Source organism: Macaca nemestrina, chromosome 7 (genome assembly GCF_043159975.1).
Source record: "Macaca nemestrina isolate mMacNem1 chromosome 7, mMacNem.hap1, whole genome shotgun sequence".
Lineage (NCBI taxonomy): Eukaryota > Metazoa > Chordata > Mammalia > Primates > Cercopithecidae > Macaca > Macaca nemestrina.
The window spans coordinates 141543097-141568534 of record NC_092131.1 but is presented as its reverse complement, the minus strand read 5'-3'; the positions used below and the strand labels follow the sequence as shown (position 1 = coordinate 141568534).

At 40.7% G+C, this 25438-nt stretch overlaps 1 protein-coding gene and 1 pseudogene across 2 annotated transcripts in view; one reads left to right on the top strand and one right to left on the bottom strand.

Moving 5' to 3' along the window:
* Positions 1-25438, bottom strand: part of LOC105489276 (RAR related orphan receptor A) — a 741585-nt gene that overhangs the window by 40916 nt on the left and 675231 nt on the right. For both annotated transcript variants that reach the window (XM_011754004.3, XM_011754016.2), the window contains one exon: positions 2943-3028. In XM_011754004.3, the coding sequence (XP_011752306.2) occupies positions 2943-3028 (86 nt within the window). The remainder of the gene's footprint in view (positions 1-2942; positions 3029-25438) is intronic.
* Positions 1-25438, top strand: part of LOC139364063 (cytochrome c-like) — a 71543-nt pseudogene that overhangs the window by 40979 nt on the left and 5126 nt on the right.

The window sequence follows — 25438 nt, the reverse complement described above, 5'->3', positions numbered from 1 at the left end:
TAAAATTACAGTCCTCATTTTACAGATGGGGGAACTGAGGCACAGAGCGGTGGTACAGGTGCTCAAGCTGGTAAATAGCAGTGCTGGGATTTCAACTTGGGCAGTCTGGTTCCAGAGTCAGAGCAGAAGCATGGCACCTGCTGTCTCTCTACAGACAGCAAAGGGGATGGGGAGAAGATGAGCCAGGAACAGCCAGAAACGACAGAAAAAGTTACCAAAGCTTCTACCATTTTTGCTGTTCATGTGCAATGCTTAGCAACTATGTGCCAAAATCATCATTTCAGCAATTAAACAGGTCCTCTAATTTCTTATGGTTTCAGGTTGTTAATTTAAAAATGCAGTTTAAAATACATTCACAAAATGATTAGCTCAGAAGATGACTGATCACCTTTTTTCTTTCATTAGGTATCTATTTGATATGTCTAATGTGAAATTTTTCTTATGTTTAATTACACTATCACAGCAAAGTTATTTACAATTGATCATGATAGAAACACCTTTACCTGGTTAGAACATGATAAATAATTAACATAAAATGGCAAAAATAGAAGTCTGACTTCTATTTTTATAATTAGGAATAAAAGTGTTACAGCAGAGGGAAATTATAATGGAGAACAAATAGCATATGTATCAAATATAAACATATAACATTGTTCAAGTCCCTGGCTAGGCATAGGCCCAATCTGTTAACAAAATTATGTTTTATTTGTTTTGTGGTTTTCGTTGGATAAAGTCAACAGAGCAGAGGAACAGAGCCACAGATAACTGAAAATCACTTTGGCACTGAAGAGGTCTGCAGACAAGATCTGGAAGGGAATCTAGAAAAATGACAACTTTGGAATAATGGATACCTTTTGTTTTCTTATTGCTTTTATTTTTGTCATCATAAATATTAAGGGTAAAAAGAAAATTCACATTGTGCCTATGTGAACAGTGGTACTCAGTCAACTTAGGTTTTACTCAATAGCATGTTGTTAATTAATCTTCCAAATTGTTGGGGTATTTTATATGAAGTAGCCCCTACCCCTACCTTGTCCTTTTCCCAGACTCGATTCCTTGATAATCACTTCCATCAATTACTAGATAATCACTTGCCTTACTGACAGACCCAGAGGAAGCGATCAGTTTTTTGGGCAGAATGAAGGGACAAGTAGCGAACTGGTATCCGGGATGCTGCCTAGAACCCTGTCCATTTAAGAAGACACCCAGGTGATACGCAATGCACAAAAAGCACCGGAACTCCCAGCAGGCAAGCACTGCCGTCTGTAAACCCTCTATTGAGAAAGGCCATGGCATGTCTACCAGGGACACAGATTTGGGAGGCAGAACACAGACAGGGTGAGGGTGAAAGGCAATGGCTACCTGGCCACGTCAGCCAAACCAACTCCAAAAATCAATGCGATGACAGTGGCCACGGGCCGCTCACTCTCACCTTATAACCTGGGATGGCATAGGCCAGACAGATTATTTCATTTTGTTTTGTTTTTCAATATTTTTATTTACTTTTTTGGAGAGAGGGTCTCACTCCATTGCCCAGGCTGGAGTCCAGTGGTGTGATCATAGCTCACTGTAACCTTGAACTGCTGGACTCAAGTGATAAACCTGCATCAGTCTTCCCTGAGTAGCTGGGACTACAGGGACACACCACTATGCCTGGCCTCTCATTTTGCTTAATTTATTTATTTAGTCACCTAATTTTGAGGGAGGGCAGATTTTGGAAGTAAAGGGCATAGATGGTTCTGTAGTATGCAGAAATCTCAAGCTTTGCTAAGATGGGATCAACATGAAGCATCTGTACATGTACAAATTAGCAGATGTTACCATGACTAACAGTAAAATGAAGAATTAAGGAAATTATGAGGTTAATTTCCTTGAAGTCTCTCAGTAGTCATTTGTGTCTATAGGTATTTTACAACATTGTATTTTCTAATTTAATGAAAGGAAAGCTAACCCAATTTGTGGATTTTATTTTTTGACTCAGCCTCAAAAAGCCTTAGGGCTGATTCAGGCCTGGTTGTAGCAATCGGCTGTCTCAAAGGCCTCCTGAATGTTTAAATAGCTTCTCTCCTGTTTATTTTGCACTGTTTTATCCTGTAAGCTGTCTCAAGGCCCTTCCAATATAAGCATGAGGATTTAAATCTTAATAAATTGAGATTTGAATAATAGAGGTAATCTGGGCTTGGGGGGTCTTGAATTATTGGGATAAACATCTCTATTTCCCATTTGCACATTATGCCTGTGCTGTACACATTGCCCCATGATCAAGGTCAGAAATAGTAAAAATAGTCATAGCAGAAATAATACTGAGAATATTTGGAGTTAAATAGCACTTTTCCATTTGTAAGGACTTTTTTATGTACAGATTCTTCTTCTATTCTTGGAATAGTCCTAAACAGTAGGAAGATCAGGTGTTATACCCACTTTAAAAATGATGCAAGTGAGTCACAAAGAGATGAAGACACACTTAAAACAATATGGACGAGTGGAGGCAGCAGGACTAGAACTCAGGTCTTCCTGATAGCTTTCCCACAGTTTTGCCAGATGTGTTAACATATGTGTGCTAACAATAAGACTCAATGACATTCCAATTAAACTTACTGGAGATCTCTTTTTATAAGCTTATGACAGGGACATTGTAGAAGTCTGGAGTTAGCTCTTTTTAAAAAAAGGTTACCACAGAGATTGCTCATCAGTTCAACTCTAGGGTTGAAAGTGACAAGCAATGCTCAACTACCTTTTTGTAGTCTATTATTTTGAAGGAAGGAGTAAAAATATATATAACTTCCTTAAGTGTAATTTAACACCAAAATATTTCTTCTGTCCTGTCATTTCTTATCACTCAAAATTCTAAGGAGTTGAATTTTAAGACATAAGTGGAGGCATAAAAATCACGAAGATACACTTTAACATTAATAGAAACAACAACAATTAAAAAGGCTTACCTTGCAGCCTTCACATGTAATGACACCATAATGGATTCCTGATGATTTGTCTCCACAGATCTTGCATGGAATAATTTCAATTTGAGCTGCAACAGAAGCACGCAACCAGTTAATTACATTTTCTTTTAAACACCTTATAAAAGCGTTCCCTGATCAGCATTTGTATAGTGAAAACTAATAACCTGCTAAACATTATACTGCATTAACTATTCATTGCTGAACTGTGAGGGTCCCCCTAGAGCCCTGGACTAAATTATGGCTGCTCGTTATATAATAGCTTTCGGGTTATTAAAATGGGTCATTTGAGAAGGTGTTTAAGAACCCACAAGAAGACTGGAATCAGCATTTCAAAGCCTTCAAGAACTGGAGAGTTCGCAGTTTAGGCCTCAGAGCAAAGCAGATACTGAAATGTTTCCTCCAATCTCATTTTCTATCATTATTTTTAAAAGGTCATAAATCTGTCTTGGCTGAGCTTTATAGCTTGACTGCTAGAGAAAAATACACTCTAAAAAGTCAGCTCTAGTTAGGAAAATGATTCAATTCAAAATATTAATAAGTTATATATGATGGTAAGAATTCCTTACTTATCTTTTAAAAAATTAACGCAGTTGCCATGTGTTAAAAATTAGTCCATTTGTGTACAATCAGAACCTTTCAACCACAGAGTTAATATCCTGTTTGAATTTAATAATGATGAATCCTGACAAATAGGATGTATTGCTTCTGAGTTCTTTACGTTGGAAATTTAGTTCCTGGTACAGAGGGCATGTGTGTCTACCCAACTGATTACTTAAAGATGCCTCATGCTAGAAGACTAGCAAATAAAATGTATCACACCAAAGTTCTCAAATAAGGCAAAGCACATTTCGGAACACACACATTATATCTCAAAGTTAAAAAGAGCATAATTAAGGATAAAAAATAAGGAATAATTAGGCAAAAGAAAATGCTTAGATAAACTATTAAATAGAATTTAGATGTGAAATAAAGACCAATGCTGAGCTGTATAGACAGAATGGGAACAGTCACCAGTTTACCTGGAATGTGTCATGACGCTAAATTCATTTTCTATGGTTTTCACTACTGGGTATCATGTTAGATTATCTACTGAGTTACACACAGAAACACAGTTGCAAGTGCCCAAGTCTGTTTCATTTTTATACAGCCCTTACCTAGCCCCAGACCTTATACACAGTAATTTCTTTGTCCAAAGAATATGTCACACAGTGTAAGTACCACACAGAGACACACAGCCCACTCTTTCTTCTAATGTAATCCCATATCCTGGGATAATTCCACAACCACTTACTTTGGATTTGGGGTGATGTTGTGTTCAGTACTTATAGCACACATGAAACTATCGGATTTAACCTCATTATAAACCATGTGTACTGCTAACTCCCTTTCTCAGGGCCTAATACAAGTACTGTGGTGACTTAGGGAGTGCAAGCTATTCTAAAAGCTATCCATTTTTTTTTAGTGCTTGCATACTGAGTTTCTTTCCTGTCCAAATCTAAAGATTGTTCCAAATCTCACATCCAGTGTATTTTCTATACTCTGGAGGCTTTCTAGTACCCCAATAATGGTGACTGTGGACACTAATAGGTATAGTTTGAGTTAAGCAACTTAATATGTTTAAGGTTGCATTCAACAAAAATTGTCATTTGCAAGTGTGCCACATGTTAACACTTGGCTTGATTTCTTCAAGAAAAATTCTTTATGAAATATGAAATCTAATAATGTCTCATACTTCACAGTCCCTCCGATATGTTTAATATAGTCAAGGCAAAGGTTTGTGCCACAGATCTGCAACTCTAGAGAAAGCGACTTATGCCTAACATTTTGCAGAGACGCACAAAAGGCAAGTGGAAGTAGAGAAATCGTGAAAGGTGTTATCAGCTGAGTTACTGCCTACTCTTCCCTACATGAATTGAGTAGGCTAGAATAAGAACCAGCCTCCCTACCTTGATTCTTAGGAATATAATAATTAGGCAACATAAAGTCCTTGAACCACCCATTAAACAGAATTTATACATGAAATGAAGACCTACTTGGATCTGCTTCTCCCCATGTCTCACCTCAAGGTGTAATGACAGAAATTAGGGATGAACAAACCTCTTTAGGTCCTAGCATTTAAGTCAGCATCAAAACTACCTGACGCTAAACTTGGGCCTTTTAAGAGTTATCTTCATTCCATCTTAACAATGGGGGAGATCAAGCATGTCTACTTAGTCCTCTAGAAGAATATGAAGGCCCTGGGCAGGGCATATTGAGAACACTGAGTAGAACTGCATCTGGACAAACTGAAAATGATATGCAGTATTCCTGTCCAGTTGGCCTGGACTCACAGTGGATTACTACTGAGAAGTGAAGTAACGATGTTTAAGGCTGTGACCAAGATGCCTGTCTGGCGTGGAGGACTGCTCATGATGGGAGTGGCCTTGGGAGTACCATGCTGGCCCCAGCACTTCCATCTTTGGAATGGCTCATGGCCCAGCGGCTGTGACGGTAGGTGCGGGTGGGGAGCAGTTGTACTACAGACCCCAGAGTTTGGTGCCACTGTGACACAGGACTGATGGCCTGAGTCAGGCTTCAGCTCGCAGGGGTTTTCAGATCTGGAGGATATTTGAGCGGAGACAGTCATGAGATCTGTGGAGGCCAAGAAGCTTAGGATAAATGGACTCACTGTAGATTGACTGGTATTTCCAAACGGCAGGGGGTGGGGGGGGGGCATTCACTTAGATCTTTGTCCCCATGGTGTCTGTGCTTAGTTCCAGTGGGCTAAAGAATCAGAATTAACTGAAACAAGCTTCACTGGGAATCTCACGGTAAGGTGGTAGAAGGGTTTCTGGATAGCAAGTTGAGGTATTCTGATTGGTTAACCTAGTCTCCTAGGCTCCCTCCTGCATGGCTCTCTTATCTCAGATGACAATTTCAGTTGCAAATGCTCTTTAGGAAATGACTAAAATCCCCCTACTCCAAAAGCAAACCCTCTGAATGTGATCTGATCACACGTGTTGAAATTCCCAGAAAGCGAGCATTTGCAGATGGGAGCAGGGCACTTGCTCAGCCCTTCATTTAATCCAACAATGCACAAAAGCCCTCTCCATCCCCCATTTTAGTCAATTTCCAGAATTCAAATTAATCCATGAGAAAAAAATGCAGTCAGTGCCTTGCAAATTTTTCAAAAGGAGGCAGTTTAGTTTTGTGAATTTGAGTTTTCAGTCCAACAAGAAGGAGGAAGACAAAAATCCCTCTGCCCTTTGCCTTTCATCATGTAGGCTTTTTGGTTTCCCACCAGGTAGTGTGGTGTCTTCTCAAAACCTTCTTTTAACACAAATTATGAATCTTGGCCCATATATATACTGCACATATTAACTCAGCCAGCATTTCAAAGGATGAGTTCTGTCAGACAGCACTACTGTCAACGTTCACAAGTATATTGATTAAATTAGCCCACATACATATTCATCCCAGCAAAGAAGTTTATTGTGTAGTGGAATATCTGGAGCAAGATGCGCAAAATAATCATGAATTGGCTTCACAATGAACAATCTTGCTATGAAAAATTCTAATTTGCCCACATTTTCAGCTCTATTGCCTAAATAATTTGCTCTCTCATGCACCCTATGTAATTCAAGCAGGCTCTCCACACCTGCAGAGGCAAATTTCTGCAGTTTCAAGGAGCTGACAACAAGTGGCAGCGGGCGTCAGGAAATCCTGGAATGCAAGGGTGCTAATTAACCAAGTGGTCCTTGGGGCTAGGCTGTCATTTAGCACTGCACTTCTATAAAAAGTTTGCTTTGAATTTTTAATTATAAAAGGAACAAGAACTTGGGCACTAGCATTCTTAAGATGACATTTATTCCTCAGGACCTATCTTAGGAGATGTCATGGTCCAGAGAACAATGCCCATTCTCCCAAACAATTAAAAAAATAAAATAAAAATTGTATGAGAGGCAGTACTTCATTCTGTGAGTAGTGATCTCTCAATGATAATCTAATTTAAAATAACATCTACATGTAGTTGTGCCAATAATGTGTCATGCATTATATCTCTCTCACTCCTCCAACACCCTATGCGGTAGGCATCACTATTTATTGTTACTGTCATCATTGTCATCATCATCATTGCACTCTTGTTAAGCAATCACTAACCGGGGCTCAAAAGACATCCCCTAAGTAGTTTGTTTAAACTTAACACACTACTCAGGAATTGATGTCACTATCTCTTTCTGGCAGTTATCCGCTTAGTTTATAACTAAAAATAACCATCAACCTTCTAGGCCACTGATCGCAGTTTCACAAAATTCTGGTTAGAATTTTAACCCTAAAATGACCAATGCCAACGTTTGACAGTTCTTAAGGCCGGGCAAATTACTTAACCTCTCTGAGCCTCAGTTTCATACCTGAAGATTCAAGGATGTGATACATAAATGCATACCATATATATGATATCTGTGTGAGCATTTTATATATGTATTTGCTCTATATGCCCATCACATAGTTCTTAGAAATAGTTGGCACTCAATAAATAGTAGTAGTTATTATGGTTGTTGTTGATAAGAAATCCTGCCTTATAGTGAAATGAAATTCTTTCCTCCAGACTTTAAGCTCTTTCTGAGGTGGGGATAGAGAAAAGCTGCTTATCCTCCAAATAATATGACAGGCAGTTCCTACCAGCTACCACAGCAGTCCTTCACAACATTGCTGCCTAACTGTTTGCTACAACACAGTGGTATGTTGCATTAAGTTGCAGGAGTATCACGGGGAATTGGTTACCAATAAAAGTTTTACAAAATTAAAGTTTTTTATTTGTTCACATAAAAACTAAACTAATATGGACCCAAGGTTACCCCAATAATATCGTTCACTCTAGCTCACTTGCACAATCATATATTTTCTTGAATTGGACCGAATGGGGTGGGGTTACTGCTGGCTTGCCAGGAAACGGCCGATGGGCGAACCTTGAGTACACCTATGAGAACATGTCTGTCATGCTTATGAATGTCAACCAATTTTGTGTGTCTTGCAAAAACGGTCAAAAACTAGTGCTTTAAAAAGCCTATCTTTTACACAAATCTGTTGACGGTGTTTTTTTTCTGGAATGCAGAGAATATGGAGGACTTTTCACTTGCTATGTTACATATTTCTCTAATGTTTGAATTTTTTACAACCAGCATGTATTACTTTTGTAAGCAGAAAAATCAATAAAGATTAAAAAGAAAAACCCTAAGGCATTTGATTTTATTTTCAGTAAAATGGCTTGAGTCCTTTATGGATTAGTCACTTTATTTTATCCCCTGTTTAAAACTGCCAGGGTATTAAAGGCTTCTGCAGCTGCGTGAATGGCGGCCTGGCTTGCGTGTCAAGGTTAGTCGGGGGAGAGCTGCAGAGTCTTCACCTTGATTCCTGGAGGGACTTCAGGAGCACCAGGTTTCTAGAATTTTGTGGCCCTCTTATTTCAGGGCTTCTAAAGATGGCCATGCAGGCTGTGCTCTGCCCAGTGCGGCCTAACTGAGGAGGCAAAAGTAGGGGCTGAAATGCACCTGGCTGTGAGCCTTGCTGCAGAGTGACTGCAACAGCCTGGAGAGAGGAAGCCTTTCTTCAATCTGTCTACCCAGACAAGCTGCCTTTTTTCAAACCCTCCTTCCAGGGTTGGTGCCCCTTCTCTATAGTGCTAGGAGTGGAGAGTTCAGGGAGTAGCATGCTTTCTCTTCACTCTGCCATGGGAGGCCCCAGGCCACCATAAGGGTTTGCAGAGAGCTCTCATTACATCTCCATGTGGAAGGGGAACAGACCATCGACCTGGACCTGTGGCTTGGAATAGAGTATTGGTATGTTCCATAGCCCAGGCATGTTCAATGGCCCTCAGGGATGAGGAGAGCTGAGTTTTAGCTGCATCCTATGCAAACTAATGATCAACCTGTTTGGTCACTTTGTCTGCTAAGTATATTTTAAATATAACACTAATATGTTTCCCTAGTATATTATTTTCTTCTCTTGATTTTGGATTCTTTCATGACAGTATTTCATCCTTGCTGAACATCACCAAAACAATTAGATCTCCAATTAGAAAGCCCTACTCTTTCAGTAAGCAGTCTCATAGTCATTTTTGGCAATAATAATGCCTGAGTTTTTGCAGAATTCTCTAGTTTTCAAAGTTTTGAGCCTGTTAGCTTGCTTTGATTTTGGTGCTTTCAGCATCCCTAAAGGAGGCAGATAGGTATTATCATCACCATTTTACAGATATGGAAAATGAGCCTCAGGAGGGTTAAATGGCTTCTTCTCTATGTCCAGATTTCCCAGGGCTTTGATACAGAAACAGCCACAAAAAAGACAGACTTGGTATCTCTTTCCTATTCAGGATTATTTGATGTGTTTAGATTTATGCCATCGCCGATCCGGGGCTCTCCAGGGGATATAACACCAAAAAGAAAGCACTGGGAGTCAATACAGCGAAGAGATAGAGTTGGGCCTTCCAGGTCTGCCTCCGAGTCTAAACTCCCTGGGTGGCCTCAAGCAACTCACTTACACCTCCACTTCTTCCATCTATAAAATGGGAGTAATTCTTACCTCCCAGGCAGGTGGTGGTAAATGAGTGCTCACAAAGCTCTTTGAAGATGAAAAACGTATATACATGGGAAGCTTCAGGAAGCCTGCCATATCATTCGTGGCAAAGATTGCGACGCTGTGTCCTATTACCTATATCCAACTATGCCACAAAGAGAATAAAAATTACACAGTACCATAATTCTCCTCTGCTAGCTAGATTTACTTAAATTTTTTTTAATCATTGGTTTCCAAGATGCTTTCCCGAGGGACTCATGGGTCCAGATGTAACTATCTTACTCACAACTTAGAAGAAAAAGAGCACTTAGATGGACAAGTCGCCTCTTTATGCAAAGTCCTTGACCTGGCTTTATCTAGGGCTTGTACAGTCTTGCTGGGGCATCACGGAAATGGCATAATTCCCACTTGTTAACATAATAAACATATATGTCACCCTCTGACACCCCAAGCCTTATTATTAAGTTGACATCTGACTCAAACGACTCTATCAAATTATAGCCATTTTAAAAAAGTTCTTCACCTTACTAAATAAGCCACTTCTTAAAAAACTTCAACTGGATTGTAATTTCTCCTGAAAACTTAATGGCTTTTAAAAAAATCATTTTTCAATAAAAAGTGTTGAGTATACCTGCCAGATGGCGTGCGCATGCACACACACACACACACACACACACACACACACTCCTCAAACCATCAAGAGATCAAACATTTGTGAACTAAATTTAAAATAAGACAAAATTGAAGTTTTGGAACTTTGACAATTTTTTTTCAGTCTTTTAATGACTTAGGTGTGCAAGAGTTAAAACACTGGGCCACAATGCCCCATCTGAATTCAGAGAAAGCTGAGCTGTGTGTGCAGGAAATCTCTGAAGAATAAGGAAGCCAGGCACATCTTCTCATGTGGCTTTCTGTGAATATGCAGGTGGTTCTGACAATGGGAACTGAATATTAATCCTTTGTAATATGTTTCCATCCCTACTAGATTAAGCTTTCTAGAGAACTGACTCACATTCCCTGATGCATATGTATCTCTGCTAAAAGCCAAATCCAAATGAGCACTTTTATCCCTAGACAGGGAAATTCTGTCAAATCACAGAGGAAACAGATTTTTCATATAGAAGAACAGTGGGTGGCTTTGATTTTTAGATCCACTTCTCTCTAGAATTCTCCTATCACATAGTAATGCACAAACTGTTTAAATTTAAGGCATTTGACTCTTTACCCTTTTTGGTATCTACCTGGTAACCAATTTAAACCCTGAGTGAAAGACTTGAACAGCAAGAGAATAAGCTTCCTAATACTTCATCCTCCTCATCCAGTAGCTCAAATACTAAATAAGTTCTCACCCAATAAATGATGCCACCATGATCAGCAATATAATCCTTTTATTTTTTTTCTGTTTTTCCTCACTTTTGCCTTTGTAAACAGCAGACGTATTTATTGTTAAGGATTTGTGGGGTTGTGTGATATCAGGGGCTAAGATAAAAGTAATTGGCCATTTAACCAATGGTTCTCAGTTGGCGTAAGGTCCCTCTAAGATTCTAGAATTAACTACATTTTAAAATATAAAGTCCTTGAAGATTTTCTAGGACCCTGGGATCAGTAACATCTAACAAAAGTCTTCTTTCTCTAGAATCTCTTGGGGTGGGTTAAATGTCATTTCATATCAGCAAGAAAGAGAACCCATTTAGTTTGCTAAGTGATTAGACTATGCTCAAGGGAAATTCCTAATAACGTTGTTTCCAACAATGGTGTCCCTTACATAATTCTGGATAATACTAGACAAAAAAAGTCATCTGACTCAAAGAACTCCATGTAATCTTTTCTTACGATCAACCTCACTCTAGATACCAATTCCATTTTTTCTCCTTTACAGGAACAATTACGCTACATTTAGGTGAAATCTTCCTTACAGCTGAGAGCAGTGGGGTCAACTCTTTGCTTTCATTGCTCAAGGTCTGTTCTTCACAACAAAAAAGAACATCTTTAAAACCAAACCAAATCTGGTGATCTTATCTAGTTTCTGCTCAACCAAAAACATCGGAATTATTCTTACAGCATTTTATGAAACAATCTTACTTTACCCCGTTACCCCCAACATTCTCACACTTAAGCCCACCAGAAAACCACTCCACTTTCCAGATGTCTTAACTTCACACCACATTTCACATAACCCCACAAATTCTTAACAACCATTGATTACTAATTCCACCTGCACAATTTCCATGACCCCCATAACTGTGCGGTCACAAAACCCCGCTGCATGAAGTAAGATGTGCAGAAATGGGTCAAAATAACAAGAATCCAGGTTAAGTCATAAAAGCTTACCAGGCAAAGGAACCCATCATTTCTTTCCATGAACTTTGATGGCATTCTGAAGATCCGCTACTGCTCATTGAATAGTAGATGTCACTCAAGGAATATTCCCCAACCAAATAAACTGGATTCATGGTAAATTGGAAATAACTTGTAACATTAAACGTTGAAAATGCATTTATATCCCTCTGTAGCAAGCCCAGAACACTAAAAAGACAACACATTTATAGTCACAGGAACATGGTGTCATGACACCAAAACTTTCTTGGTCCACAGATCATGTTAGTGGGTGAGGACTGTTAAGAGGATTAGCCCACAGCCTGTATCTCTGCTCCACCTCTGTGCTTTTTTCCATTTCAAAAAAGTGTCTTTAGAATTAATAAGAGGATGAAGCTTTGGATGAGAGATGAGGGAAGGGTCTAGTTTTTATTAAAAATCACAGGCAAATTATTTAGGCTTGCCAGAAGCGGAAGTGTAAATGTTTTCATATTAACCACTTTAAGACTGTAAGATCTTGAAGAATTAGTGACCAGCTCCTAGAAATTCAACTAGTTCCTCCACCTCCAGTTTCCAGGACATGGTCAGTAACATCTAAACAAAAAATATGGCAAGTTCTGAGCCTTTCAAATACATCGCAGATGTATTTCTGAATTGTGGCTCAATGGTATTTCAAAAAATTCTCTTTTATAATGCTTTTCTAAGACAACCAGTTCAGCCAGGCATACTAATGACCAGACAACCTGAGGACTTGTTTCTGACTCTTTCTCTAAATGCATGGTCTTTAAACTTGCTGATTAAAGAAACATTTCCATTCTTAATTACAACATAAAAGCTCAGCCTGAGAATGGATAGCAATATTTGTGGATAGCTGAAGCACAGTTGTTTATATGTCTCTTCCCAAGGGGAAGCAGCAGGAGCTGGTGGCTGTTTCTTACTAGGAAAGGGACATACAGAAAGAGGCAGCAGAGCCTTGGGGATTTTAGGAGTTGTGAGACATAAGGAGAAGAAATGCTCTGGACCAAGCTAAGAGATTGTCAGATTTATTTTAAGAAGGTCTGACATCTGAGCATCAATGCACACATTATAACACCTCATAAATGTCATTTTTTCCCAAGAAAACGAAATGGATAGCCTGTGTGTTTATCTTGAAGCTACTTATTTTTATGTAAGTCATGCACTGGAGGCGAAGTAAGAACACAACAGCCATGTAAAGATATCAGAACGAAGCCGGCAACACTGTCCTTCCTTTTCCATTTTCAGTTTTTGCTCCTCTAGTCCAAGGTGCTGCTTTTGCCTGCAGAGACAAACATTTCCAATGACATTCTATGACTGTCCTGAAAATACTGCTATCAGCTATCCACTGTTTGGCAATGTGTGTCTCTGTCACTTAAAATAGCTTGAGTGAGTGTGACATTATCACTGCAATAAGTGAATCTTTCTAATTTGCAGTAAAAGTGTACCATTCACACACTTTGGTACTTCAGTACGGCAAGGTTTTGAAATCCATTTCACACGTGGTGGCAGCACATTTCACATAGGATAGAAACACACTCTGATTGCTAACAGCTGCTGTGGGCACATCTTACTGTCACAGCCAGAGCTCAGAATAGCAGGTCCTTTTTAATGCCAATAGCTGCTACCATCTTAAATGGTAACACAGGCACACACACACCACACATACACACATACTACACACATACACCACACATGCACACCGTAGCTCACACGTACCACACATACATACACCACACTCACATATACCATGCTCTCACATACCACAGATGCACACCTCACACACGGCACACAGGCACACCAACACATACACACGGGACACATGCACACCTCACATACACGGCACACAGGCACACCAGCACACACACACGGGACACATGCACACCTCATACACACGGCACAGGCACACCTCACACACAAGGAACACAGGCACACCTCACACACACATGGCACACAGGCACACCCCACACAGGCACACCTCACACACACACGGCACACGGGCACACCTCACACACAGCACACGGGCACACCCCACACACACACGGCACACGGGCACACCCCACACACACACGGCATGCACACCTCACACACACGGCACACGGGCACACCTCACACACACGCGGCATGCACACCTCACACACACACGGCACACAGGCACACCCCACACACACACGGCATGCACACCTCACACACGGCACACGGGCACACCTCACACACGGCACACGGGCACACCTCACACACGGCACACAGGCACACCCCCCACACACACGGCACACAGGCACACCCCCCACACACACGGCACACGGGCACACCCCACACACACACGGCACACGGGCACACCCCACACACACACGGCACACGGGCACACCTCACGCACGGCACACGGGCACACCTCACACACACGCGGCACACGGGCACACCTCACACACACACGGCACACAGGCACACCTCACACACACGCGGCACACAGGCACACCTCACACACACACATGGCACATAGGCACACCTCACACACAAGTCTATTCAGCTGTAAGTCCTACCTCCACTTGCTGAGAACCTGTATGACGGGGCACCAAGGACAGCACACACACACACACCCCCCACATACATACAGACCACACACATACAACACATATACACCACACACACCACAGATGCACACCACACATGCCACACACATACACTGCACACACACCCTACACAGACACCCCACATGCTTACACATACACCTTACTCCCCACCCCCAACAAATGGGTCTACACACGGGTCCCTCCAGCTGCAAGTCCTGCCACCACTTGCTGAGAACCTGCGTGACTGGGCACCAAGGACACAAAAAGGATGCACAGAACGCACAAGCGCACCTCATCTTGTTACATTAGCTTCACTGCATAGGAATTAAGGATGAAAGTGAAAACTTTTTTTTAAGGAGAAAGAAGAGTTGATTATAACCTTGAAGGTAAAGTGTAGGGATCTGATTTGCAAACTCTAGAGTCTGGGGTGGAATCTCTACCCTGACATTTGTTAGCTATGAGAACTTGGACACTTTCTTAATCTCTCTGTGCCTCAGTTTCCTCACCTTTAAAACGAGCCCTATCTCATTATTACAGGGTACACAAGTGCCTGTATTATCAATGCCTACCACATAGTAAGTGCTCCATAAATGTTAGCTATAATCGTCACTGTCTTTGTTTTGTTTTTGTTTTTGTTTTTTTTTAAGACAGGGTCTCACTCTGTCACCCAGGCTGGAGTGCAGTGGTGCGATCACAGGTCACTGCAACCTCCACTTCCTAGCCTGAAGCAATCCTACCACCTCAGCCTCCTGAGTAGCTGGGACTACGGGTACACACCACCACGCCTGGCTTTTTTTTTCTTTTTTTTCAGTAGAGATGGGCTTTCACCAGGTTGCTGAGGCTGGTCTTGAATTCCTGGACTCAAGTGATCTGCCCGCCTTGGCCTCCCACAGTGCTGGGATCACTGTCTGTCTTTTCAGGATGATAGAATTTGGCAGGGTCTGCAGCTGGAGTTGAAGGAACTATCAGAAGAATGAAGGATAGGACACTGTATTCCTTTTGTATAACGACATGGAGTTTCGCAGCTTTATTTCTAACACAGAGGCCTAATGTGAGAAATAACACTAACCAGGGCACGATGGAAAGAAACCAGTGCTTCTTTCTAGGGAAAGCCCACAGTGAGGCTGGCATCTTGGAGAGGTGATAAGTGGAGGAAGTGGGAGAGAGGCCTCACACACGGTGGTAAAGTGGGGAAAAGACTGAACTACAGGGTTCGGAGGCTCTCACAACTGTCCGTGCAGTGAGCGAAATTCACCAAACGCCCGTAACACTTTGTGGTCCTCTTTCTCCATGGCTCAGCTTCCTCATCTGTTCTTAGGCATAGTGCTGCACTGAATAATCTTCCAGAGCCGGCCCTGCTGTATTACACTGTGATGTGAAGAGTGAGCTGAACTGAACTCTCATTTCCCCAACAACAGGGACCTCTTTTTTTTTTTTTTTTTTTTTGAGACGGAGTCTGGCTCTGTCGCCCAGGCTCGAGTGCAGTGGCCGGATCTCACCTCACTGCAAGCTCCGCCTCCCGGGTTCACGCCATTCTCCTGCCTCAGCCTCCCGAGTAGCTGGGACTACAGGCGCCCGCCACCTCGCCCGGCTAGGTTTTTGTATTTTTAGTAGAGACGGGGTTTCACCGTGTTAGCCAGGATGGTCTCGATCTCCTGACCTCGTGATCTGCCCGTCTCGGCCTCCCAAAGTGCTGGGATTACAGGCTTGAGCTACCGCACCCTGCCAACAGGGACCTCTTTTTATGGCAAAACCCAGCAGGTGTCATCTCTCAGGGAAAAGGGATAGAACGTGGAAGAGAATTCTACCTGGTAACTAAGTTTTCATTTTCATTGGCTGAGGAAAGGAAACACAATGAACTGTTCTCTTCAAGATGCAAAATAAAAGTTCTGGCAGCTAGTACATCATTTTTACACACCTAACTCCGGGTGCTCCCCCTGCTTTTTTTTTTTTTTTTTTTTTCTTAATGTTAGAAAATAACATTACTACTATGAAACAGAGAGAATTTTTTTTTCAAAACCATGTCTTGCCATTACAGATGAGACAAGGCAACACCATGCTAATATGGTGTTGATGTCAAAGATTTTTTTTCCCTTCAAAGTAAATAATTTTAATTGAATGTGCTAGGACAGAGTTAGGTTGTTTTAATTTTTTTTTCCTCTCTCTTTGAAGGCCACTAATTGTGCCCTTTTGCTTTAAATCAATAGAGGCAAAGCCCACGGCAGATAGTGTCAGTAATGCAAATCCATTTCCTATTGTAATTCACTTTTCAGTACAAAACCTTTTCCATCAGCAAAGCATTTTAGAACCTCAAGCTACACTGTTCCCAACTGCAACTGTCTAAGGTATTGGAGGTCAAGGACAAAGTCCAAGGCCAAGTCAAGGACCATCAGGATATAGAGGAGTAACTTCTGAGGCAGCCCTGGTGGTAACATAAAAGCATAATATTCATCAGACAAGAGCTTTCGCTGTGAGATGTTGGGGAACCAAGCCCAGTGGGGTGACTGGCGTCAGCTCAGTGTTCCAGAAAAGCCAAACTATTCACCACGACTTGCCCTGATTTTGCCTTCACTGCTATTCAGAGGCCTGAAGCAGTCATTGAAAGCAATTCCAAGAAATCGAGTTAAAAAAAGAAAATTAAAGTTTAGAAAAAAATTATTTGATAAGTGTGTAGACTTACAAATAAATTCTGAATGGAACAGAATTTTTGGGGGGTTCATAACCTTTGGCATATTTGTTTTAAAAACCTCAAACACACCCACCAACAGTGAGAAGAATGGCTAGCACTTATGAGGAATTATTATTCATTTAAAATACCCTTTAAACTATGTCACAAAGATAAATTTGTTTACCTGTCCCCACCCTTCAAAATACACAGTATTTCTACTGAAGCCAGTTTCTTGTTCTTGGAATCAGCTTTTTGAGTTGTCAGTTAGGCTGGAAGAGCTGATTAGTATGGAACTTAACATTGTCGGTAGCAAAACAGGTGCTCTACCAGAGAAATATCAGTCCATTTTAGGAATGTTTTTGAGAGTGAATCGTGGTATCTATGAGAGAAAAATCGAGCCTTTTCCCTCTTCTGGTCTGCTAAGGTAAATGGTGTGACAGAAGGATATTTCACTGCCCAATTAGCGTGGTCCATTTTCAAGTGAATCTATTATTTTCCTTTCCTTCCTCATTCTTGACTTTCAGACACTGCAAAGTAACCTCAAAGAATGTCTTCTTTGGGCATAATTTTACAAATACTCTTTAAGATCCTTTATCACATTTCAAAGCACTTTGCAAAAACAAAACGTCCTCAATGGGGCAGGTGAGATCTCAGGAACAGTGATAGAATTCATTTTAAATAAGTCTGTGTGATTTTTCTACTGTATCATTTCAGGGACTTTCCTTAAAGAGGCTTTAAGGAAGAACTTAAAATGGAGAAAGCCAACTTTTGAACGTGGTGATCACGTTGCCTTCAGTCTCCTCTACGTCAGGGAGTCAAGGGGCTGTGGAGCCATCCGTTCCACCTGCTACATGGTTTCTCACCCTTCTCCGAACCTGACAAATGCTATGTGGCATCTCCATCACGGTTGACATTGCTAGGCCCCACTTCTTATTCAACTTTAACTGAACAATGGGGAGCAAGAAAGGATTATGTAAGAAAAAATGAAAAAGTTTGAGGGCCAACTAACAGATTTCCTAAACTAATGATGTATTTTAACATTCCAGGAATTTGATTTAGGACAAATTGTTATTTGGATGGATATTTGTCTATTGAGAGAGTAATTGTTACACTAAAGGAAATTGGTCACATATTTTAGCAATGGCTATAAATGACCAGTGGGCCAAGGATTTTGAGATCGTGAGAGACTTCTCCAGGAATGTAATCATTCATTTCACTCCAGCGTGGCTCTTTCCCCCATCTGCAGCCAAAACAGTCCCCAGGAGAAGCAGATAGAGACGGGAAAATAGGTAGCAGTTCTGTATAGTCTTCAGTAACAGCTCATAAACCTTAAAAAAATGGGCTTTTAATAAAGCCCATTTTTATATTTTTAAACATAAAATGGAATAAAATGATAGTTCCAAAGGACTTCCTGTGGGGAAAGTTTCAATGGGGAAAGTTTCAATGTCACAACTAAAATTTACATCAAATTCCCCAGCACACCCTTGTCTTCAACCCAAGGCTGCGTAACGGACATTTGCCGAGCCTGGGAACAGGGAATTCTGTGTGACTGCAGTAAAAGCACCAAACGGCCTCATGACCAAACCCTCCTGCCTCTTAGTGATTTCTGAACTGGTGGCTGAAGTCAGAATTGTCCTTGATTACTATCAGATTATGACAATGAAGTCACCATTCTGTGTTCTTTTGAGCAGCAGGATTTTCCCTTGTGTTGTCCCTCCATTCAGCTTCCCACATTCACTGCTTGCGTACAAGTTTGTTAGTCAGGGGAGTAGCAATTCTGACACAACTGAAAATGTGTATGATCAATAGTGGGGTAATCTGGATATCTGACATATACTGTGGGCGTGGAGATACTCCTATGCTGTGGTGGATGATAGCCTTCGAATGTTCTTTGTTGTCATCCACTCTATTAATTTTCTAGAAGAAAGCTAGTGGCCAATATTTTCTTCCAACAAATTCACTGGCTCCAACCTTGACACCAAAATGAGGATGGAGTGTCAAAGTTCTGATGTTGTCATTGCCCCAAACTACTTGGAGCTACTTCTTATGCAGCTGCTCTCAGTGCCAATGAGATAAGACACAGTTGTACTTTATAGTCCCTCTCCTTTTTTTTTTTTTTTTTTTTTTTTAAGATAAGGTCTTGCTCTGTCACCCAGGCTGGAGTGCAGTGGTGTGATCTCGGCTCACTGCAACCTCCACCTCCCCCAGGGTTCAAAGGATTCTCCTGCCTCAGCCTCCTGAGTAGCTGGGATTACAGGTGCCCAACACCACGCCTGGGTAATTTTTGTATTTTTAGTAGAGACAGGTTTCTCCATGTTGGCCAGGCTGGTCTTGATCTCCTGACCTCAGGTGATCCTCCCACCTTGGCCTCCCAAAGTGCTGGGATTACAGGTGTAAGCCACCATGCCTGGCTTATTATTATTTTTTTTTTTAAGGAAAATGACCTGGTTTGGTTTCTTCACTTACCTTTTTCAGAACATTAACTATTGGTTGTTTTCAAATATCAAGCTCAGTTTTCCAGGAGAACTATGGCCACTATGGAGAATATGAAAACATTGCTAAAGGAGGTGAAAGCCATTTCAGAAGAGGAGTTATATATTAGCTTTTGGCAGTGACAGCATTATGGACACGGACATTCAGCCTTCCCACTTGACTGCTTTGAAGGGGCAGTGTTCACATGGAAGTTTACCTCCTAGTATGTTTGTTAAAATAAAATCAGCTTCATTACCTAATAACATAAATGACTTGGGGAGAAAACTCTGAGTCTCACGTTTTATTTCTCCTGACAATGCTGTTCAATTAGGGCAGACTTTGTGGAAATTCTGATTTCATTACCCATCACTGCTGCATGAAAATACGCTTTCTGATGTCATGCTCCGAAAGAAACTAAGTTGTTTGCTACAACTAACCCTACACAGAAATTAGAAAATTATATGACAAAAAGTTAACTTCAGCCTGCAGTTGGGACATAGGTTATTACTGAAAGTAGTCGTCGGCATGGTTTCTGGTTTCACAGTAAAAGAAGACGACTTGAAAGGACTCAGTGGTTTTGATGCTCTTCTGAAATGAAAACACTCAGTGAGTGCGCAGCATTGGGTTGTCATTAATGTCAGCCAAGCGAAAACACTGTCTCCATGAACACTGCAGTCATTTCCCCACTGAGACCATGACTTTCCACTCCCTGGCATTTCGGGCACTGTGCTAGTACTTTTCCAAAAGAGACTCTTAAGGCAATTCATTCTAGATAATCAAACACACACAACAGTCTTAAATGAATAGGTGGCCTGAATTTGCTAAAGTCAGCCAACAATTTCCAGGGGCGAATGTGTTCTTTTCTGAGAAATACTGTAAGGTAATGATGAAACCCTCAAGCGCTGAGAGGCAAGAAGTATAAATACTACACTTCACAGTAAATAGCATTAGTTTAAAATAATGTTGTGGATAAAAATGTAATCAAGTAGCTTTACATTGCTCCTGTTAAACTTGATACACACAGTTTAACATGTCTTGTGGAAGAAAACAGGAAAAATCTCTGGCATTCTCGATATATTCTATGATATGTAGCAGCTCTTACATTCTGTGTCTGTTGCCTATTTTGTAAACAGGTAACAAAACACCATGCTTCATCCCAGAGTTATGAGAAAGAAGGAATGAAGCCTGTTGTGTTGGATGGAGTTAATGATATAACGTTAAAAAACCTCACAGTTTCCATCTACTCTCTTGCTCTCTGCAATCAAGCTGGGCACGAGAGAAGAAAATAAAGCGATTTTCTTAGGTAGGGAGTGAGTGTTGGAAAGTGGCATTTACTATATCACCAGGGCATATTTGTTGTTGTTATTTTACCTCCCCAATTCATTGCCCATGAATTAATTTAAGAAACAAGGCATCAGGGAATAGGCTAAATATGAAACAGTATTTCCTATGTTTTTTGGTGTCAAACACTATAAGACCAAGGTGCTAAACTTTGGATGAGAAAATATTCTGCAGTTTCTCAGGATCTCACATGTTTGTCATACTTCCTACAGTGGCAGTATACTATTTTTAATATCACTTTTATATTGCAATGATTTTTAAACACCAAGGTAAATTCCCACAGAAAGATTGCCTGGGGATAGGTATGTGTGTGTGGGAGGGGGGATCTGGCGATAGTTATGTGGTAATCTTTTTATTTCATCCATTTTCTCTGCTTTCAAATTATAAATTCAAACTGTAATGTCACTCTCTACCCTCTCCCATCTCCTTCCCAATCAACAAAACAAAACAAAAAATTCATATTTTACTATGTGTATTATGAAACAGCCTACAATAGGATACCAGTGTTTTTTAAAATCCTACTTTTTATCAAGTGTCTGATTTTCTTCTGGCCATCAATCGAATTGTAAGAACAACATAGCTCATTTTATGAAACAAAGGTGATATTCGAAAACTAAGTGGCTGAAGATGTAATTGCCTGTATTTGAGCTGCTTATGACCTTGAAAAAGTATAGAAGAGGGGCCGGGCGTGGTAGCTCACGCCTGTAATCCCAGCACTTTGAAAGACCGTGGTGGGTGGATCGTGAAGTCAGGAGTTCAAGACCAGCCTGGCCAAGATGGTGAAACTCCGTCTCCACTAAAAATACAAAAATTAGCCGGGTGTGGTGGCACACGCCTATAGTCCCAGCTATTTAGGAGGCTGAGGCACAGAAAGGCAGAGAATTTCTTGAACCTGGGGGATGGAGGTTGCAGTGAGCCGAGATCGCGCCACTGCACTCCAGCCTGGACAACAGAGCGAGACTCCGTATCAAAAAAAAAAAAAAAAAAAAAAAAAGAAAAAAAAGGGGAACATTTAAGACTTGAAATTTAGATGGAAATTTTAAAGTTTTAAGTTGTTAGTATTCAACCCCAAACACATTCATCTCAAAAAATATTAAAAGCCACAGAATTTATAACTTATGCATCTATAGTTTCTCCTTTAAGTGGTCACTAAAAAGATAGCAAACTTTTTTTTGCTATAAGAGCATATTTAAAAAGTATCAATGAAAGTGTTACCAGTTTTCAATCTTCCTCACTTGGACATTAAAAGGATTAAAGTTATTGTCAGCGCACACATGGATCAGCTTTCAATGGAAAAGAATTAATATGTTTTGATGTTGTTTGTTTTCCTTAAGGCTCAAGGACACTCAGCAAAAGACGTAAATAGAAGTACATATTATCATGTAGATGGTGACTCTCCAAGGGGATGATGAGGGAACAGAAGTAATACTACCCTAATTTTGAAATAATAAAAGCTCAAGCAATGAATGGCTGAATTTACACCTCAAAACTTCGTGGAAGATAGGCATATAAAAATAAGCTTTCAAAATTGAATGAACTCATTACCACAATTAAAGAAAACAAAAAGGAACATTTTGCATAACTGCTGGTTTTGCTGCTCCTTCTGCTAATTTAGTTTGTCTGGAAGAGTCACTGTGTGGACCACTGATGCTTCATCACACTTACCCAACACCTTTAGAAGAAAACAGGATAGCTACAAAGTAAGTAGTATCTTTTTATGTTTCACATTTCCATAAGGCGATTTCACAGTATTCCAGAGTGAAATCAATTAAGAAATAACTATAGCTATATAGGGAATATGCAACACATTAATATATTTATGGAGACTATATCTAGGCACAATTATTTTCAGCATTTGAAAATTACTGGTGACAGTGAGTAACGTCCCTTCCCTGTTGTTTTGATAATCTCATGTCTTTTAAGCAAAAGGAAATGTATACTGCATAATAGCTTTACCACTCTGACCTCAATATGGAGTAAAATGACAGATAACAAGCAGAAGCCGGTCAGTTTCACAAGTAAGTGATTCTGATGCTTTGGCTCATCCTGGTCCCTGCTCGGTTCTCACATCCTGATCTGGCTGACTTAGTTAAAACCTGCCATTTCTAAAGTTTAAGAAATTAAACATAGTTTGGGAGTACAAAGACCCATCTTTGCTCTGATCTCATTAACAACCTCATAAGAGTTCATTTCCCTCACTAACTGTCCTCAGGAAGGAAAGTTAAAAGACCTTGAATAATTTTTACTACAGCCCCACAATGATACTGTACTACTGTCCTCTTTCCTGGTCTGAAACTCCTCTGGAAAGAGATGCACAGCCTCTAATAAATTATAGTTTTTGTTTTGTTTAGTGTACTCTAAGGAGCTACATGGAACCTTTTAAATCATTCAAAACCATGCCCTAAAGTCCTCTGTGATTAACAAATCAAACCCCTTTCTTTTCATGCAAGGCACCTGAGGCTGAGAGGTAACATGACTGTCTCAAGGTTACCAAGCTGGGGAAGACCAAGGTGATACTGCCACCATCTGTTCATTCTCCTGCCACCTTTTCAACTAGGGTTTATCCCAACCTCCTCATTTCACAGAGAAAAACAGAACCAGTGTGAACAGAAACAATGCACTTGGGAAGAGTGAGCCGAGGCTCTTTTATCAATGTAGCTGGTTGAGCTTCGGTAGCCACAGGGGACCTGACTTTGAGGACACAAAACACAGGATCCTTCATGGTTCACAGTGGTGGTGTTAGGGAGAGGCAATGAGCCTTGCACCGTAGGTAGAACACGATGAGTTATCCGGGAGAGAAGGGCCCAGAAGACTGGGAAAATGATAGTGGTGTCAAACAGGAAAATTACACTAAATTATACCATGTCTATTTTACATTTTCCTCAGTCTCCGTCCTAGCCACAAGTGCACTGCAGTCATATTTAGAGATACAGCTTATCTTGCTTTTTGAAAAGTTTTTCTTAATATTTGTCCTCGGGTCCACAGGAAATGAAAAACTCAAGGCATCCCTAGTCCTCTCCCCGCAAGTCACCTGCTATGAATACCTACATTCATTCTTCGAAGCATTTATCACTCCCTGGAATGCCACATATTTATAAGCTGTCTCCACACATTAAGAATAAGATGTATAGAGCAGGAACCTGTCATTCTTCTCCATCCTATCTTCCCAGTGCCTGCCTCCGTGCCTGACACACAGCAGGTGCTCCAAAGGAATAAATAAATTAGGAAATCCTACCGCCTGCTTCTAGCATGTAATATCTACTACCCTGGAGTGGAATGAAAGGGTTATTAAAATACCCAATTACAGCCTCAGGTCTTTCCTTCTAGTGTGGAAAGTCTACGGCAAGAACCAACACAAATTAAAGTGTCTAAAAAATCAATTGGGGCAGGCATCTTCTTCTGAACTACATTTACTAGAGCCTGCCACCCACAGATGTCAAAGGAATTCACAGGATTAAAAGAAAAGGCTGGAGGTGAGAAAGTTAATAACTACTCTTGCGACATCTAGGGCTGGGCTGCAAGTGGTCAGCACATGGACCTCTCCATATATGTTGTTAGATGTCAAGGACTGGCTTTACAGATAGACAGCCTTGGACCCCAGTGCTAAATCTTCCACTTATTAGCACTGTGATCATGGGCAAGTTATTTAACCTCTCCAAACCTCTATTTCCTAATCTCTACCACAGAGATAACAGTAACTACTTCACAGGGCTGTTATGAGGCTCCAATGCAAGAATATATGTAAGCAACTAGCTCAATGCCTGGCATACAATGGTAACTGCTATTACTATTGTTATATGAGCTATTGATATTTTAATCTGATCCCAGATAATACTCAATAATCAAAGTTAATCTCCATCTGCTTTTCTGAACCAGGAATTACTGCTTTATCCTGGGATTACTATAAGGTCAAGATGGCAAGTGAGTTTCAGCTCATATTCCGAGTCACATGGATTTCAAGTGAATGCTTGGGGGCTGGTTGAGATGCACTGTGCTGTGATTGATTGTGACATGTGCCAAGGGTGTGGAGCCAGGCTTGTTGGTTGGTTCTAATATTAGAATTGGTAAGCCTCTTGTAGTAGTATCACGGAGACTAACAGCTATTTTAATATTACATAATAAAGCATAGAGAAATCAAAAGAATGGGCTAAGAGTCAGATGGTTTAAGTTCTAATTTTAGCTCTTCAACTAACCGGTGAGAAGATCAGAATATGCTACCCCAAATTATGACACTCTGGCATGAAGATTATTTTGAGCTGAAAGCAACTGAGAAACAACAGAAAAAGCTCTCTACCCTCCCCCTATCTGGCTATAAGCAAGGCATACATTTCCCCTTGTAAAGGTACCCTCTGCCCCAACCCATACCAGGAAGAGGAGACAACACTTATCACTACAGATGGGCACTGACTTAAATCTGCTAAAACAAACCTTATTGAAGTAACCCTTGTCTTCTATTAGTTCCCACATACATTTACCTTCCCACAATTTATGGCCCCTAGAAGCCTCAAACCATTTACCTTTATTTTGTCACTTCTCCATAAGTT